Source organism: Crocodylus porosus, unplaced genomic scaffold (genome assembly GCF_001723895.1).
Source record: "Crocodylus porosus isolate Cpor-Errol unplaced genomic scaffold, CroPor_comp1, whole genome shotgun sequence".
Taxonomy (NCBI): Eukaryota; Metazoa; Chordata; order Crocodylia; family Crocodylidae; genus Crocodylus; species Crocodylus porosus.
In genome coordinates, this window is record NW_017728947.1 from 71,039,010 (window position 1) to 71,058,126 (window position 19,117).

The window sequence follows — 19,117 nt, forward strand, 5'->3', positions numbered from 1 at the left end:
CTTCTGGGTCTGCAGCCAAGCGCGTGGGGGAACCCCCACCCCCACGGGATGCTCCATCTGCCCCACCATCTCAGTGTCCGCGAGCCACGCCTAGTACCTCGAGTTACGTAGAAAAAACATATAAAGCTGTATCTATGGCCGAATTGTCAAATTCCTCTCTCAGGGCACTAAAGTATCTGCTGCTTTAAGAGCAGAAACTGCCTAGGGAGAGGGCCCTAAGAGCCAGACAGAAACCCCACAGGTGCAGGTTGCTATGGCAGCAGGCTAACAAGGGAATTAGTCTGCACCTGCACCTGGTCAGCTGACCAGAAGAAGGCAGGGCCCTGGGCACATATAAACCCCAGAGCCGAGACCAGCAGGAGTTAGTTCTCTGGCAGCAGCCAAGGGAAGAAGCCTCTAGGGAAGAATTGCCCAGACACACTATGGCTGCCTGAGATGCTGCATGTAGGAGCTTACCAGGTACTTGGCCTACAAGGCACTTAGTGTTGGAGGCAGGGAGGAGAAAGTTTGACTTTTAAAAAGGGACAGAGCACACCCTGACCTACTTGTGTTATGTTATAGCCCAGGGGCTCGTATTTTGGTTGCTGCTTATAAACTGGTGGATTGGGCTGAGGCTATTGGGGAAAGAAGAGGCCTCAATGGGGGCCCACTACAGTGTGAGAACACCAGCACCAGGGGGCACGGTGACAAAAGGGGTGAGCAGACCCCAGTGCCAGGGGGCATGGTGACAAAAGGGCTGCGGAGAGCCCAGCACCAATGTAGGTGCAGAGACAAGGCTGCAGAGAACCCAGAGATGACCAAAGGCCTGGCTAGGCTAGGACCTCAGAGAGACAATGTGCGAATGCCATCTGTGAGGCTTGGGGCATGGTAAAGGGGTGGCTTTGGAGCCACGAATCTAGGCCATAAGGCTGAGGGTGTCCCATGAGGCAACCATTTTGAGCAGGACCCAAAAGGGGTCCAAGAACCCAAAGGGTTCAGTGGGGTCCATCTGGACCGTGCCGAAACACAAACTCGAGGGCAGCCTCCCTATTTATTGTAATTACCAACAAGACGTGATAGGCAAGGAACAGGGTGTCCGTTGAGCAAGACTGGCATGGTTACAGCCCTAAGGGCATCATGGCCATCCCTGGGAACCCCATCCTATGACACTCTCCAAATCAATTTGGAGGCTTCCATTAATCTCTCCAAATCAAATTGGGTCTCCTGATTTGATTTGGAGATTTGGCCACTGAAAAAACACCCCAAAAAAGCAAAATACGTTTCAGCTCAGGATTGCATAACACAGTTCTGTATAGAAACTTTGCATCAGATGGTGGTAAAATGTTTTGTTCACGCTGCAGTGTGACTGGATCTGTAGAGGAAAAAAAGCACTGATTGGCCTTTAGAGTCCAAATGGCAAATAAAGTGAAAGGCTTCTACAGTGGCTGAAAGTCAGAACAAGAAACAAGCGATAAGTGTCCTTGATGTTTACCAGAACCACTGAATGCAGTTTACCAGACAAGAGTGGCTACATTCGAGCTAGTGCAAGCATTTATGGCTGCCAAAATCCCTCTGAGAAAACTGGTAATCTGAAATGAAGGGACTACTTGAACAAGCACATGTCAAATGCTGGCAGTTTCCATTGTGTGAACAAGCTTCACCAGAATTATCTACCAGGAATAACTGCTCCGCATGTTCAGTCTACAAATTCTGCATTGGCAAAAAATGAACTAATGTTGATTTTAGCAGATGAAGTAACAGATGTTCAGGAATGACTATGTTATCCACATTTTATTTGTACCTGGAAGCTGGAAAGACTGCGATTTGCCTGATTTTCAAACAGAGCCAGTTCAACTCATGTCTGTACATTTTTCAACTGTAGCACAAACTGTAACGAGGGCTATTGTAAACTACAGCTTAGAATTTAACAAGATCTCAACATGTCTGGCTGATAATGCAATGTAGATGTGCAAAGTTTTCTCTGTTGTGCTCCATGGAATGATGCCCAATGTAATTTATGTTAGCAGCAATGCACATATTCTGTCTTTAGTAAGAGATACCTGGCGCACAGGTTTTCCTGATGTGGCTAGACCGGTTTCCTCTTTAAAAAAGCATTCAAACACTGTTCAGGCTGTAAGCTTCAATACAGGGAGTTCATCACCAATCAAAATGGGGATCTAAATGCAACTGTGTCACTTCCACCAAAACCAGTGCTTACAAGGTGGAATTTATGCTTCAACAGTTTGTTACCGTGCAAAGAATATTAAGTGCTACCAGCAATTTGTGCATGACAAGCTTGAAAGTCGCACCCAGAATACAGTGTATGCTTAAACTACATGATTTCTTATAACTGGATGACACTGAAAATCAAGTTAAGTTGGTGGCTGAAAACACAATCCAGTTCATGGAGCTTCTAATGTGGTTTGAAAAAGTTCAATATCTTTAGGCTCTGATCCACCAAGCACAGAAGCGGATGGATATGATAAATTGGGTTGAAGACATGGTATCACACAATTTCCAAACTGTCAAAAGTGAAAACCAGAGGAGGCAAGAACTGTTCCAAGCAATAGATACAGTCAATACTACAAGTACGATCAGTCACTACCACCTAGGCTTGAACAACCACCTGCCTCTCTCTCTTTTTTTAGTACTGTTTGCATTTCTTACCCAAATCGGGTGCCCCTTCTGAGTTCTGACCCTCAGCTACTTAAATCAAAACCTGGATGGCAACAAATGTGCACGACACCCAGCATTGCTGCTTACGTGAACTTTGTCAAAGAATGCCGGATGCTTTTGACTATGACTGGATTTTGGGATCCTGTTTACGATTGGTTTCCACATCTCTACACTGGGAAAACACTGCCTACCTATTCCAACCAATTCAGTGGATGCAGAACGAGCAATCTCAGTGTATGGACAAGTGTTCATACTGCAGAGACACAAGATGTCAGCTGCAACTGCTAGTGGACACTGTATGCTAACAACTAATAGGGTTTCAATCAAGGTTAATATTATTTAGTATTTCTAAACTTTTTGTAGACACTAATAATAAATTATGATATAAGTTACAAGTCATACTGGACGCATCTACGCATGCGACTGATGTGCACGAATAAACTCCAGTGTTTATTGCTTATTGCTCTGGAAGTTTTTTTGCTGCTGTTTTAACACATTAAAAAATCTAGAAGATATTGCTGGAGTGGCTGCTCCACCTGGACTCCACATGCTGCAAAAGGTCTTGCTGAGGCACAAACATGCTTCAGTGCAGGGGCTGCCAGCCAGTTAGCCCCGCACTGAAGCACCGTGTGCCCCAGCCAGATGGAGTAGTGTCTACACATGCACTGCTTCACACAAAAAACCCCCAAAACTCCACAGCAGGGTATTACTTGTATTTTACAAGTACTACCCTGCTACGGAGTATAGTAGTTTTATAAGCCCTAATGGTGTCTGCCTGTGCACCCCTGAGATATTTACTGCACAGTTAGAATCATAGAATGACAGAAAATTAGGGTTGGCAGGGTCCTCAGGAGATCATCTAGTCCAACCTCCTGCTCAAAGCAGGACCATCCCCAACTAGATCATTCCAGCAACCTCCAAGGATGGAGGTTCCACTACCTACCCATTCCAGTGCTTCACCACCCTCCTAGTGAGAGAGTTTTTCCTAATGTCCAACATGAATTTTCTTTCAGCCCAATCCTCTAATTTGTCTAGGTCACTCTGAATCCTAGACCTACCCTCCAGCATACCTACTACTCTCCCCACCTTGGTGTCATCTGCGAACTTGCTGAGGGCGCACTCTATCCCATCTTCCAGGTCATTGGTAAAGATATTGAACAAAACTAGCCCCAGGACTGACCCGTGGGGCACTCCACTACCAGCTGCCAACTAGACATTGAGCCTAGACAGATTAGTTAGATAGGCAGAACAGAACCAGATGCTGCTCAACACTGAGAAGTGTAAAGTGCTCTATATGAGGAGGAAAAATCTGGAACAAACTTGCATCCTCGGTGGTGCTACACTAGCTTGCACCATGTCCGAAATGGACCCGGGGGGTGGTCATAATTGACCATAAAACGAATGAGCCACCGGTGTGATGCTACAGTTAACAGATCAAACTGATGCATCTGAAGCAAAACTAAGGAAGTTATTTTCCCGCTCTACTCGGCACTGGTGAGGCTGCAGTTGGAGTACTGCATCCATTTTTTGGCACCACACTTCAAGAAGGATGTTGAGAAGCTTGAGAGAGTCCAGAGAAGAGCCACTCGTATGATTAGGAGGCCCGAAGAGCAAACCATCGGAGGAAAAGCCGATTGATATGGGACTGTTCATCATAGAAAAGAAACTTCAGGGGCATTTGGTGGCAGCTTACAAATATAACAGGGGAGAGCATCAGGGGCTAGGTGAACAACTATTCACCAAAGTACCCAAGGGAAAAACCAAGAGAAACAGTCATAAACCCCTAGAAGAAGGTTTCAGACTGGATATAAGGAAAAATGTCACTATTCATGTGACCAGACTCTGGAATAGACTCCCAGCAGGGGTGATGCACGCACCTACCCTGGAGATCTTCAAAAGGAGACTGGATGCACACCTTGCTGGGGTTATTTGACCCCAGCAGTCTCTCCTGCCCAGAGCAGGGGGGGCAGGACCCGATGATCTCACAAAGTCCAAATCCCTTCCAGCCCTGAACTTCTGTGAATCTGTGAGCTCAATGATCCAGCCAGCTTTCTATCTACCTTACAGTCAACCCATGCTTCCTTAACTTGCTTGCAAGAATACTGTGGGAGACTGTATCAAAAGCCTTGCTAAAATCAAGATATATCATGTCCACTGCTTTCCCTGCATCCACAGAACCAGTCATCTCATCATAGAAGGCAATCAGGTTGGTCAGGCATGACTTGCCCTTGGTGAATCCATGTTGACTGTTTCTAATCATTTTCTTCTCCTCCAAGCGCTTAGAAATGGATTCTTTGAGGACCTACTCCATGATTTTTCCAACAACTGAGATAAGGCTGATGGGTCTGTAGTTCCCTGGATCCTCCTCCTTCCCTTTCTTAAAGATGGGTACTATATTTGCCCTTTTCCTATCATCCAGGACCTCCTCCAATCTCCACGAGTTTTCAAAGATAATGGCCAGCTGCCCTGCAAGCACATCAGGCAACTCCCTCAATACTCTTGGATACATCCCTTATGGCCAAATGGACTTGTACACATCCAGCTCCTCTAAATAATCCCTAACCTGTTCTTTAACCACTGATGGTTGCTCACCTTCTCCCTAAACTGTGCTGTCCAATGCAATAGTCTGGGAGTAGATCCTGCCTGTGAAGACCAAGGTTAAAAAAAAAAAAAGGTATTGAGTACTTCGGCCTTTTCCTCCTCATCTGTCACTAGGTTGCCTCTCCCATTCAGTACGGGTCTCGCACACTCCCTGACCTTCCTTTTGTTGCTAGCATATTTGTAAAAAACCCTTCACATCCCTTGCTGGCTGCAACTCCAATTGTGCCTTGGCCTTACCAATTTCATCCCTGCATGCCCAGACAATATTCTTATATTCCCCCCTAGCCATCTATCCAAGCTTCCTTTTTATGTTTAAGCTCACGGAGTTCTTTAAAAATAATCCCACTTCCCTCAGCCTCTCCTCATTATGTCATGTGCCCCACCCCCTAACCATTTTTATTGCCCTCCACTGGACTGCAGTTAATTAGTCAACTGCACAGTAAATGTCTTGTGTAGACATGCCCACCATGTATAAGTTTATATTAATGATATATTTAAATTTAGTTTTAATTACAAATTAAATTTAATATTTAGATGTATAATATACTAATGTATACAATTATTTCCATGGAACTTCATAATCCTGTGGAATTTGATATTTAATTATGTGGTTTTTGCTTCTCAGCCAATTGGTAGAGAGGGAAGAGGGCTGCCAGAGCCTGTCTGTCAATCAGCAGCAAGGGATGGGGCCACCATGAAATGCCTGCAAAATTGGCTCTGGGCCCCATAAGGTTAAAGTTCCAAAAAGGCGTTTTGTTAACAATAATTGTATGAATTGAAAAGCAAAACTAAAATGTGATCAGACTTAAGTTAAACTCAAATTTAGTCAGACACCTTTGGATAAAAAAAACACCTTCACCTTGGTGGACTAAGATTATTTTATCGGAACTTTAATAATTTAAAAATGTAGTATTTTCCAAGGCAGATCCAATTATTCTGAGATTAAAATTGCATTATCACTTTTAACAGAACAATAACTCTATTATTCATTTCATTCTTTAAGTGAAAGGGACAAATATTTGACAAAAGCAAAGTTAACATTGATTTACTATCCTCCAAACAAAATGTGAAAAGAATTTTGAATTTCATTAGGTAAAAGAACAAGAAAGCTCCCCCTTTCTATGTCTATATTAACTAACTATGCACCTGTTTTTCATGTAAAATTTAAAAATTTAAGAAAGATAAACAAATATTTTAGTCAGCGATTTACAAAAAAAAGAAAAAAAAATAAAGTAGAAAGTTAGTCTTCTGAAACTCGTATATATTCTTCCAAAGCTGGAGTGCTCAACCTGTGTGGCCTGCAGGCCAGATCTAGTTTGTGGTGGTAGGTCATCCAGCCTGCTGGGCTCTCCACCAGTCTGAAAATTTGGTGGTAAGGGTGCTGCTAAATTTCCAAACACATAGGGAAAGCTGTAGCCTGGACAGAGTACCTTGCTGGATAAGGCACAAAGGGCAGTGCACTGGGCTGAGCAGAGGCAGTGTGGGGACCCAAAACCCATCATGCAGAGCCAGGCAGGGGTGGCATAGAAGCCCAGCACACAGGGCTACAGAGAGGCGGCACCCAGCCCCAGAGTTGCAAGGCCCAATCTGAACTGTGGACCAGCGCCATTTCAGTCATCTCGTCTGTGAGGCCAGAAGATTGAGCACCACTGTTCTAACGCATTCTTTTGGCTGGGTGTCTGGAAAATGCCAGCCCCTTAAGGTTAAGACAAAATGAGACATTTTCATATACCAACTGGAAGAAAAAAAAAAAAAAGAAAGAAAAAAAACAAAAAAAAAACCATTCCTAAACTAGAACTGCTTTGTTAAATCGTTCTCACCTACAATTTATAGTATAAATGTTTCTGGAAAATTAAATTGATTTGTTGAGCCAAAGTAGTTTAATATGAGGACTAATGTGTTCGAATCCATTAAATGGAACCATAGGGAAGTAAAAAGAAAAAAAAAACCCCAAAAAACCCAACTCCTGTGTAGGTGCCTTTTAAAGGGAAACAGTAGTCTTTCTTGAGACAGTTTCCTGCCTTTCCACTTTCCAGAAGCTCCTCCACCTCAACTTTGCAGACAGAGACTCCATAGTTGTAGGTATTTCGCACCTTTTTCCCCATGGACTACAAATGAGGTAAAGCTTCTGATTAATTTATGAGCCCCTGCTCACTAGTCTTCTAATATGCATAAGTTATCTTATGGATCAAGCATCCACTATTTATACCACATGGCCACTTCATAGCCTGAGGAAGCCTAAAGCTGACAGGAAAAGAATTTTGCAAAGATTTATACAAGTGCTTTAATCTTTAGATTGAGAAAATTGAGAGAATTTTCTGATCCCTTCAGAGAAACAGTGTAAGCGAAGAATCAGACCAGTTAATTTAAATTAAATTGTGATATTTGAATAAACAAGTTACTGATCACTTGTGAGAATAATTTTTCTAGAGTTTAAGTTTTCTCCATACCCTCAACACACAGCCTCACCATTCATTCCCTTTACCAAAAGTTTCCCTCATCAGAAATTTATTTTAAGACAGTACCAAAATGCTGTAATATCTGCAATTTACAAGCTAGTACGTTTGAACAAAATCAGCATTAAAATCGTATAAAAATGGAATCCCAAAATAATAGGTAATACAAATTTCTCTTAAAATTCTTCACTTTCTAAGCACGCCTTACTGCAGCGGTAGGCAACATTTTTTGGCGGGAGTGCTGAAAACCCCCACAGTGCCTACCTTGGAAGGTGCCGGGGTGCCGGCATGCCAGAAAAACAAAATGAGGGCAGGGGGTACATGGCAGGATGCCCTACTTGGGCCCCTTGCCCCCCCACCCAAAGCCCTTGCCCTTGCTTCCCAGCCAAAGCCCCTGCCCACCAGCCTGGGCTCTGGCTGTCAGCAACTACCCAGAACCTTGGCCAGCTGCAAATATCTGCCGCCTCTCTGCCCTGGCCCCAGCCGTCTCCCATCCCAGACCCGGCCCCAGGCTCCGGGGAGGCAGCACATATCAGAAAGCTGCCTGCTCCCAGGTCCCCACTGCCCTGCCACACTTCCCCTGTGTGCACGGGAGCAGTATGGACAGCAACACTGGGTTGTGCACCTTGCTGCTGCCCCCACCTGCAGGGGAAGTGTGGCAGGGCAGCGGGGAGCTGGCAGCTTTTTGTGTCTCCTGCTGTGCCCTGCTGTGTCGGGTTCCAACGCTGCTTTGCAGAAGCAGCGAGGGCGGCACAGCAGAGAGCACTACCAGTATGTGCTGCCTCCGCAGGGCCCGGGACCAGGTCTGGGGCTAGGAGACAGCTCGGCCCAGGGCCGGGGCTGGGGCAGATGTTTGCAGCTGACCCAAGTTCTGGGTAGCTGCTGACGGCCACAGAGCCCTGGCTGCTTGCAGCAGGGCTTCCATGGGAGCAGCCCAGGCTCCATGGCTATCAGCAGCTACCCAGAGCTGGGGCTGGCTGCAGCTGGGAAGCTACAAACAGCTGCTGCCCTCCAGCCCCGGCTGTCTTCTGGCCCCAGGCTCGGGGAAGGCAGCAGGTGCCAGCACTGCACCCTTTGGGGCTGGGGAGGCAGCAGCTGTTTGTAGTCTCCCAGCTGCAGCCAGCCTCAGCTCTGGGTAGCTGCTGGATCCTGGGCTGCTCCCAGCAGGGCTTGCAGCGTCCCAGCTGCCTGCTGGGAGCAGCCCAGGCTCCCAGCTGGCAGAAGCTACCCAGAGCTGGGGCTGGCTGCAGCCTGGAGGCTGCAAACAGCTGCTGCCTCCCCAGCCCCAACACATACAGTTGCCAACCCCTGTGTTACTGTATCAAGACCATATTCTTGAGCTAGAAATTTCTTACCCTTTTCAAAATTTAAAAATAAAAAAAAAATCAAGCTTAAATTGATTCTTTCAGTTTTCTCAAGTTCTGTTACTTCTGGAGTTATAAAACTAACAGCTCATGATTTACAAGCCCCAAGAGAGAATCCTTAGCATTTGTTCATAACTACCCTGGTTGACAACTACATCTCACCCCAAATCTTTCTATTATGTTTAACATATACCAATACAGCTTGCCTACAATGTCTGTATCATCACTTTCACACTCTATAGCCTAATATTTTGCAGAAGTTTCCCTGCATTCCATTCAGTTGGCTCTGAGTGACTTAACACCTTTTCTTGGACTCTGAAGAGTTGTCCAGCCTCCCAGACCCCAACTTGCTCTTTGCATTGCAGTGGTTTTTTGACAGAGGCAGGATGTGCCATCTTCTAAATCAAACAGACTTCTCTGGAAAGAGCTGATGGACAATGTGTACAGTTCTCCTGCCTCCACAACCATTACAGCACTTAGTAGACCAAAGAATGAGAAACTGAGCTCAGAATCCAAGACAATAAGTAGCAATAACAGAACAGGTACCCAAAGCCACTGGACTTGATCTTGTGCGCAATAATTTGTAACCTCAATTTAAAAAAATGCATACTATATACACACATTTCAAGATTATGTTTAAAAGATATTTACCTTGCGCCATTATTCCTAATTACTTCCACTGTTTCACCAACAAAATATCGATCCTTGACATAAGTAAAGATTTCATCACAGATTTCATGAAGTCGTGAGCGATGGGTAAGGGTGGCCAAGTATAAAACTGGAACTATAAGTGCCTCTGGAAAACTCTGGAGATTATGCCTTGCTTTCTTTTCTGATTCTAGTGCTTCCTGATATGTGAGTCCCGGTTTACCCGTGACAGCACAACTCCACACAAGGCTGTTACACAGAATGGTGCGTTCAAAGAAGTCACTGTAAAGAAGAGAAAGGAAGAAAGTGAACAAACTGTAAATGCTGGCTAGAGTTTTCTTCTCTATTATATGGCATTACACATCTCTGCTAAGTGAAAAACACGCTTTACAAATCCAGAGTGTAAAACATAAGCCTGCTGCTATTCACATTATAGACAGTAGTATCCACCAGGGTTTAGTAACAGCCATCACAATAGGTCTAGAGAATGTTATTACTGGATCTCCCATCATGTTAGAGTACTTAATGATCATTTTCCACTTCTGTTAACCCCTCCATTCAGTACCTATAAATCTGCTATGCAAGGACCAAAACCTGTTCTCAGTACAGACTATAGTAAAACTCAGATTATTTTAAGTGGCAGCATCAAACTCTAAGACTCTGCAAATAAATATCATGAACATGTCCCTTTGAGTTACTATATTTACTTTACTATATTTACTTGAATCCAAGATTTTTGTCCCCTGTTGGAAAAGTCCCTTGTCTTAGAATTGAATATATGGTGTGGGGAGGCAGGGGGAGGGAACGGACAGGTGGCTGCTGTGGCACTGGCCCTGACTCCCCACCCACTGACCCAAAAGCCATGGAAGCCTCTACCCCCTCCCATGTTGCCTGCCCCTCACCACCTCACTCACCCTCCCCCGCACCTCCCTGCCACTTTCCCAGTGTTGCAGCTGTAACTCTGGCCCATTCTGACCTATGGCACAAAGCACACATTTGCTCTGGCCCCCACCCAGCCCAGTAACAGCAATGGCAGCTCTACCCTCAGTCCCAACCTCAGCTCCAACCCAATCCCAGAGCTGCCACTGCTAAAATCACTGCTGCCTGGTCAGGCAGGAGCCGGAGCTAGTATGTGCTCCATGTCCCAGGATGAAGTGGAGCCACAACTCCGGGTAAGCAGCAGCGGGGAAAGGAGGGGCACACAGGAGGTGAGTGCCAGGAGCACAAGAACTATGGGTTGGGGACAGATGCCAGACAGGCAAATGGTACAGGAGACAGGTGGCAGGCTGCTTCATTCCCCCTGTTGCCAGCCCCCACTGCTTGCCCCATTGTGGAGGCAGGGAGGGCAGGCGGATGAATTGAAGATGACCCTCCAATAATTAGATTCTATACTTGAAAAATTATAACGAGTGTATTCGTCTTCCATGTACAGAATCTCATTACTGAGTGGGGGGGGTCATCTTGAATTTGGGTAAATACAGTAATTTATTTCCTACATCCCCCACACCCCTATCCCATCCCTATACGTAAATGCTTGAGCGCCCAATATTGTACAAACTAATCTTGCAATTCTTTCTTAAAATAGTTTCAATTAATGTTTCAATTTGCTCTTCAGTAATCAAGACACTAGTGGTTTTGAGTGTTCTGGCTCACAAAGGATGAAGGGAAGGTTAAAAAACTCATCTCAAGCACTTTTAAATAGTTTTTATTCCTGCACTGTTTATACTAAACTTACAGAGCACTAAAACAATTTTTTTCTGCTGATTCTTTTCCTTACTTTTTTCTATTTGTCACATATTGATTTTCCTTCCCTCGCATATTCCAATAAATATTAAAATTACCATTGTTGTTCTTCACAGAATCACAGAAAAGTAGGGCTGCAAGGGACCTCTGGAAATCATCTACTCCAGTAGCAGTCAACCTTTTTGGCAGAAGTGCCACAAATTAGCCCTGCACCCTCCCCAAGTACCACTCCAATCCTCTTTCTCTGCCCAATCTATTGCTCCATTTTCTGCTTCCATCCTTGATTGACTATTTGCTTTCTACTCTATCTACTATTGCTCTGCCTGTCCCCTCCCTAATCTGCCTCATGCCACACACAGGCTGCTTATACCACTTATCTACCCCGATCTAGTCAAGCTCCCTGTCTGAGGCAGGATCATCCCTATCCAAACCATACCATACAAATCCTTCTCTGATCTATTGTGAAAACTGCACAAATAGGCTTGTCACACAATTATAAGGCACAGCACCCTGATCTGCCACCGATAAAACAAGTTTACTTCCAAATTAGTACAGCAGTATCATATATCACTGGGAATGGCATTTGTAAGTCCAGGGCTGTCAAACTAGCAAGGGTTAATGCGCAGCCGCCAAGTTCCTGTCCAGCCACTGCTTCCCCTGTTGTCTGGCTACTGCTATAGCCAGGGTCTTTAGGCTCTCCCTATCTCCCTCAGCTTTCACTTCCTGGCAGCAGATACCCCAGCATAGTGCAGCAATGGAATTGCCTGCCTGCATGGTGTGGACACTTACAAGCTGAACAGCCCTGTCTTAGTCAATACCTGTTACAGGGTGAGCCCATCATAATATTTTTATTGTGGCTTGTTAAAATAATGTCTAGATGAATAACTGATTAAGCAGAGACAGTAAATACAGAATGAAAACAATTTACCAGCTACATTAAGGCGATCCACTATGCAACATAACAGTTTGACACAATATGCAACTATTTTTTCAGACAAGTCTCTTTGGGTAAATCTGGTATCTTTTATTAAACCAACTCAAATAGTTGTAGAATTTTTTTTAAGCTTTTGGGTACAAATACCCTTCATCAGGCTGAGATGAAGGGTACTTGTACCCGAAAGCTTGCAGAGAAGAATTTTTCCAACTATCTGACTTTATCTAATAAAAGATACCAGATTTACTCAAAGGGCCTTGTCTTCCTATGTCCTTAGACCAACACAGCTACAACTTATACCACTACTGTTTCAGTACTTATGCCTCCCTCATTCAGTACTTATGGCATTTCCTATTTTAAAACCTGAGCACCACTTCAAAATAGTGAACTGTCCACTACCCTACCATTCTGGTGCATCATATAAATTAAAATACATAAGTCATTTACAATAATTTAACATGTGCTTCTGCATGCCAACTTGTCTATTATGTCCCCCTCAGGAGAGCACCCCCCTACCCTGTGAGAAACAATAGCACATATAGCCTCTTTCCCACTTCTCTGGCATGCTTGAATGAGACATGAAAATACCCCATGAACAATGTTGATATTCCAAGTATTACTGAGATAGCACCCACTGAAGTAAACCAGACAGTTCACAACTCCAGTTTTCCAGGCTTCATGCATGCTCAAGCACACATTTCCCTCAGTTTTTCATCACAACCATAAAAAAAAGCAGACTAATATTTTGTAAACCAAATCTCAGACTCTAGAGGACAAATGAGAAGTTTAGCTGCATCTCCCAACTAACACTTTTGATACCATCACTGCAAAACACCTCCCACCTTGGGAATAAATGGCTTGGGGGAGAAGGGAAAGAGGTTAGTGAAAGAGAAGCCACATCTGAATATTTTCTCGGAATAATCTTCACCTAGTATACTTCTGCATAACACTATAAAAAGGTTTTAAAATATTAACAAGTCTGTTTGTCTGTGCATTTAACAGTACTTCAACCCAAATCCTGCCTAAGTATTGTACACAGGTTCAGTCTGTTTTGTCTAAAAAAAAAAAAAAAAAATGACAGTGTAGCACTACTGCTCAATGAGGCACCAAGCTATGTTTAACTGAGATTATGCTGGCAGAGGAGGCATAGTGTATCTGACAAACTGAAGTACAGTATTGGAGCACTGCATTTGTACAAGAACTCATCCTCTCATAACCACACTAAGGTGGTCGCTATGGAGTAGGCACACCAGGTCTCATTACAGCACTACCTAGCACTGTAACCGAGCAAACAGACATATATACTCAGAGGAGAACACAAGTTTTCTAAAACAGAAAAGACAGATCAACGTCCACCAAGAATTGTACAAAAAGAAATCTTAACTGCTACAAATTAAGCCAATTTAGGACATACATAACAAAAACTTTCTAACCATGAGGATCATTAAGGCCTAAAACAGGTTACTTAAGCAGGTTGTGAAATCTCCTGCAGAGAAGGTTTTTGGGATATTATAAAAACATCTGACAGGTATGGTCTGGGATCTCTGTTTTAGGAATATTAAAAATACATAGTTTCAAGACAGGCTATTTGAAGTGTAGTGCATCAGAAAATGGGTTGCTTAAAAATATGAAGACATAAAAATCAAGTTCACACTGTTCCTTGAAGAGCCACTGACATTTTTATAAAAGGGCACAGGGGACAGTCAAAGGAACATCATTCAACTTAAAAATAGATCACTCTTCTCTATTATTTTGAACTATGATTGTTACAAGTAAAAAAAAAAAAAAAACCAAACAAAATTACTGTAACTCAAACGATTTGAAGGAAACTTTTTTTCTTCCAATTTGCATATGACAATACTTTGTGTATCTAGTTTCACCGTAGCTTACTTCCCCTTTTGATTTATGTGGATTTTTCCCACATACCAGTAGGGAAAGATTTTAAGAAGTCTCTCTCTTTTTGGTAACTGTCAGTATGTTTGCAAACAATCAAAACAGAGGACACAGTCCCTGAAACAACCTTAATTTTAAAAACAACAACACGTGACTACACTTTTTCTGGGAAGTGTCTGTTAAATTAGATAGCGACTATATATAAACACACAGACAGATTATCTACAGACATTTATACTGCAGACATCTACACTGTTTTACTTTACTATTTTAATTATTTTACCATAAAATCCAATGGTATGTCAGTAGATTTTATATCTACTATTTCTTCATTCCTAATCCATGGAAGCACCTTCATGTCATCATCATAAAAGGTTGTTATATAAATAGATGTCATCAAAAACAACTAGACAATGATGGTTTTAATCAAATATAATAAAGCTTGTCTTTTAAAGAAAAAAAGCAGCTTGAACAGACTTCATATTGAATTTAAATTCACAGAAGCAAATGCATTTGGAGTTAAGGATAACTGCAACCTTATGCAGAGTTGCAACATTCGTGGAACCTGCTGTTTCAAGATCCCAACAATATCTGAACATATTAGGATAAAGTTCTTGCAGAACAGCCACATAGGTCCATTAGCCTCTGTTCCCCTCAGTATATGAATATGAAACCCTATTTAGTTGCCATGAATTATGCCTAGGTACAAATAGCTGACCTATTTGAAAGACTAGATCCTAAGCTGGAGGTCCTTATTTTAAATCAGAAAGTCCTTCTTGCATTTTCATTTATAAATGCACAAATAACAACCAATATAATCAGTTAATGGTTTTTATGCAAGGAATTCAATGATATAATCCTGGAACAATCCTTGAAAAATACTCCATTCTGTCTACAAAATAAGTAAAATGGATTCATTATGAGCCAGATTTGTTTAAAAATGTGTATCCAATTCTTATGTTGAGACTTTCTATGAATAGATATAAAACCTGATTGGGGAAGCAATTATTTTGTTAAAACTAGACATAGCCAGACATCCCTACCCATCCTGACTGACATCCAAATGTATTTTATTACTGGGCATTTCCAAAAAGGACATTCATTTCAAGTAACAAATTCCTCTAAGAAGGATTAAGATACTATGGAAATTAAGCTTACTGAAGAAGAGAACTGAAAATAAATGCTCCAAATACTGCAAAATGTTATGCCATCCCCCTCTATTCTAAGCTCAATGTACAGGGTAAATAAAAAGATCCTGAGCTGAGCAGATAAAGGGAGAAGGGTGGGGGGAGAGAGAGAGAGAGAGAATGTCTAAAATCAGTCAGTCCTTTAGAAAAAAAAAATCCCTTTTCAGCATCTAATAAACAACACACTAAGACAGCCAAAATTGCAATTCCGTACCAATATTATTGTTATGTGGTATCCTATTTCCAAAATATAAGCCAACACCAAATACTCTAAAGCACTGGTGCTCAACCTCTGGCCAGCAGACCTATCTAGCACCTCATGGGTAAGGAAATTTAGCAACAGAAGAGCAGTAGTTGCCTTAATTGCTCCCAGAGCTATGACAATTAGTGCTGCCACCACTCCCCTGCCACCAAATCTCCAGATCTGTGGGAAGCCCTGCAGTGCAGATAATATGGTCCAGCACACCAGATTACAATGGTGTGCAATCACCCTGTGGGTGGATCCTGTACCTGGGGCAGGCCAGCACCAGGTCCTATCCATGAACCAACCCCATGGGCTGACCCCATGCTAGATCCACCCCCTAGACCAGCCCTATGCTACTCATCCAGCCAATGGAGCTGGAAAGGCAAGCACCATGGCTCTAAAGCAACATACAACACACTCCAAATGAACAACTACAAATCATCTGCTCATTGTTGAATTTTCACTTAGCCACCTCATTAGAGGTTAGCTATGCCCAAACTGTTAAACTTTTTTCAAACAAAGCAACCCATCAGATATAGCTATGGATATAATCATTATACATTTAAATACATCATCTTTTTTATGTTGCTAATGTCTTGGCATCAGGAATATCTTGAAGCAATGAGTTCCACATATTAATTATCCAATGTTTATTTTAACTGGGTTTAAAATGTGCAGAATTTCTATTTCATTGAGCATACTCAGGTTCTTGCATTATGAGAAAAAGGAATTATTTTTCCCAAATGACTTTCTTTATACCATTCATCATTTTCATTTCTCAAATCTAACAAATTCATTCTTTATTGGTCATCACTGTACTAATCAATCAATCTCAGTCTTTCTAGGCTCACTTTATATGATCTTCCATACCTCATGATCATTTTCATTGTACAGCTATTATTTTTCTTTTTGGGACAGGATTTTAAAATAATATTTCCATTCCACTTCTCATGCATTCCAATGTTTGTTTTTTCAGCTGCCACTAAAAACTGAGAAAGTTTTCACTGATCTGTCCACAATGATACCTAGATCTTTTTTCCTGAGCTGTTACAACTGAGCAAATCAAAACATATGGATAGTTTAAACTATTCCTTCCACCACGCAATATTTTGCAGTTGTCAATCCTGACTTTATTCTGCCATCCCACTTTGTTTCTCTAACTGCATTCCCCACTGACCCACCAGTCTTGATAAATCTAAATAACCGTCATCTACAAGTTTTGCTATCTCACTGCAAAACCCTAGTATTACAAAATTATGAGGTTATTTCCCTTTAAGGTGAAATAAGTTCTCAACAGGAAATTCTCTTTCCCAAACATTAACCCTACTGAGCCTTATATGCACCGGATACTGGCATAATGACTCTTCATTTAAAAAAGAATACAAAAGTGAGAAGTATCTTATCCCCCCCCTATTGCTGCTAGCCATGTAAAAGTAACTTTGCTACTAGATCATTTCCAATTTTGTAACTTATGCAAAATATGCAGCAATACCCAACCAAGTTTTAGGCATATGTGGTAATTTGAAGCATATAAAAACACAACTGGGGGGGAGGGGAGGATGTTCACTGCACACACACACACACACACACACACACACACATACATACACGTATGCGCAACTTACTGGTCAAATCAAGCCCGCTCGATTTATTTACATGCCTAAAATATACTTAAATTCAACAGAATACAAGTGTGCATTTAAAAAATCTCTCATATTTATGACTACAAAACTAACCTTTCAGATACAGAGCGTGAACTGACGCAAAATTCCCTCCCCAGTTTTTGAGAACCTTAGATAATAGTTAGTTTCAGAAAACAGCTAGTGCAATTGTAGAGAGCATGATCACCCTGTCTGCATAAATCTAATTAGTGTTGCATGAATAAGAAAAGGAGGTGCTTTTCCCCAAAAAAACATGTTAACTATTTCAAATACCACTTTGTATTTGGTGGAAAGTGTTTGACACCTTGAACTAGATGTTAGATGGTGAGTTATCATAGGCTTCACAGTACTCCCCTCCCCTCCCCCCTTATCCTGCCTGGGATGAACACAGCTTGCCACCAGTACACAAACTGAAGTTTAACCATGTCAAGACATACGCTAACTTGATTTAAAACCACCAAAAAAACCCTACTGCACAACCTATTTCTCCTGCCTAGACAAAGGCATAAGGACGCAGGAAAGAAATGGACAGGACCATAAAGAAGAGTAGAAAATAAGAGTGTTCTTCCATTGAGAAAAACCTAATGAGAACTATTAAATGAGCATAGCCAACTACAGAAATCCCATATTCTAAGGGTATTTATACCCAAAAGCTTACAAAGAAGAATTTTTTCAACTGTTTGGGTTGGTCTAATAAAAGATAATCCAATTTACCCAAAGAACCTTGCCCACCTATATTCAACCCTTGGTCTCCTGCACCATCCACTGACGTCCCATGGCTCTGCGTGTTGTGAATGGAAAGCGTTTATGAGATAAGTTTACCCTTAACCCAGAGTTCCAGCCCAAATGAAACCTGCTGCTTTACAAAGAGTAAGTGACATCCCCACAATATCTTTCAGGGCACCCAGACAGGCTCAATCTTAGATCCAGTAAGCATCTTTCCAAAAAATTTGCAACTTGATTTTCAGCCCCTACCAGCACTCATTTAGTAAGAACCACCTAATGGCACCGTGACAAATGTTATTACACAAGCAGCTTTCAAAGTATCAGACACAGGAAATTTTTTAATTTCTGTGGAGATATAAACTCTTTGTTTCCGATGCTTTACGTCCTCATAACCTGCCTAGAAACCTGGCACAACAAAACTTTTTAGGAAACTTTACTTCACATTTTCATTCCCCCTCGGTCCATTATTTTGCCCAGACAGCAGCCACATGACTGCCCTTTGCTGTTACCTAATCTGAGTTTATTTGGTGATGTCTATTTGAGTAAGAAAAACAAGTCTAAGCATGAGGAAATTTAGGCGTGCTCTGGTTTCACAGGCTGCAAAGGATCCCAGCAGGAATCTGGTTAGGCTGCGCTTCTTTAAAAAAATTAAAAATAAATAAATAAACGAGGGAAGGATTTGAGCTTTGAGAATATTTTGTGGGAGGGCAGAGGGGGTCATGAAATGTCTGGAAAGGTACAAGGGAGGCACTCGGTCAGCTTGGGAGCAACCCCGGGAACACTTTGGACCTGTTCTGCTCACAAGGAACGAAAACCAGTGGGAGGGTTTTTTTTGTTTGTTTTTTCCCCTTTCTCTTTTCTATGCTTGCTGCAGTAGCCCACAGGCCCTGTGTGTCACGCCGCGGGGGTGTGAGGGAGCCGAGCCTGTGCGAGCGGGACCCGCGCAGACCCAGCGGGCAGGGCCGATCCCGCTCGACGACCCCCGGGGCGGGGCGGGGCGGGGGC

At 42.6% G+C, this 19,117-nt stretch overlaps 1 protein-coding gene across 1 annotated transcript in view; it reads right to left on the reverse strand.

Annotated features, from left to right (window-relative positions):
* Positions 1-19,117, reverse strand: part of BAZ1A (bromodomain adjacent to zinc finger domain 1A) — a gene marked incomplete at its 5' end in the record, with an annotated part of 99,442 nt that overhangs the window by 79,377 nt on the left and 948 nt on the right. Inside the window, one exon of the mRNA XM_019551654.1 lies at positions 9,728-10,006. Coding sequence (XP_019407199.1) covers positions 9,728-10,006 — 279 coding nt within the window. The remainder of the gene's footprint in view (positions 1-9,727; positions 10,007-19,117) is intronic.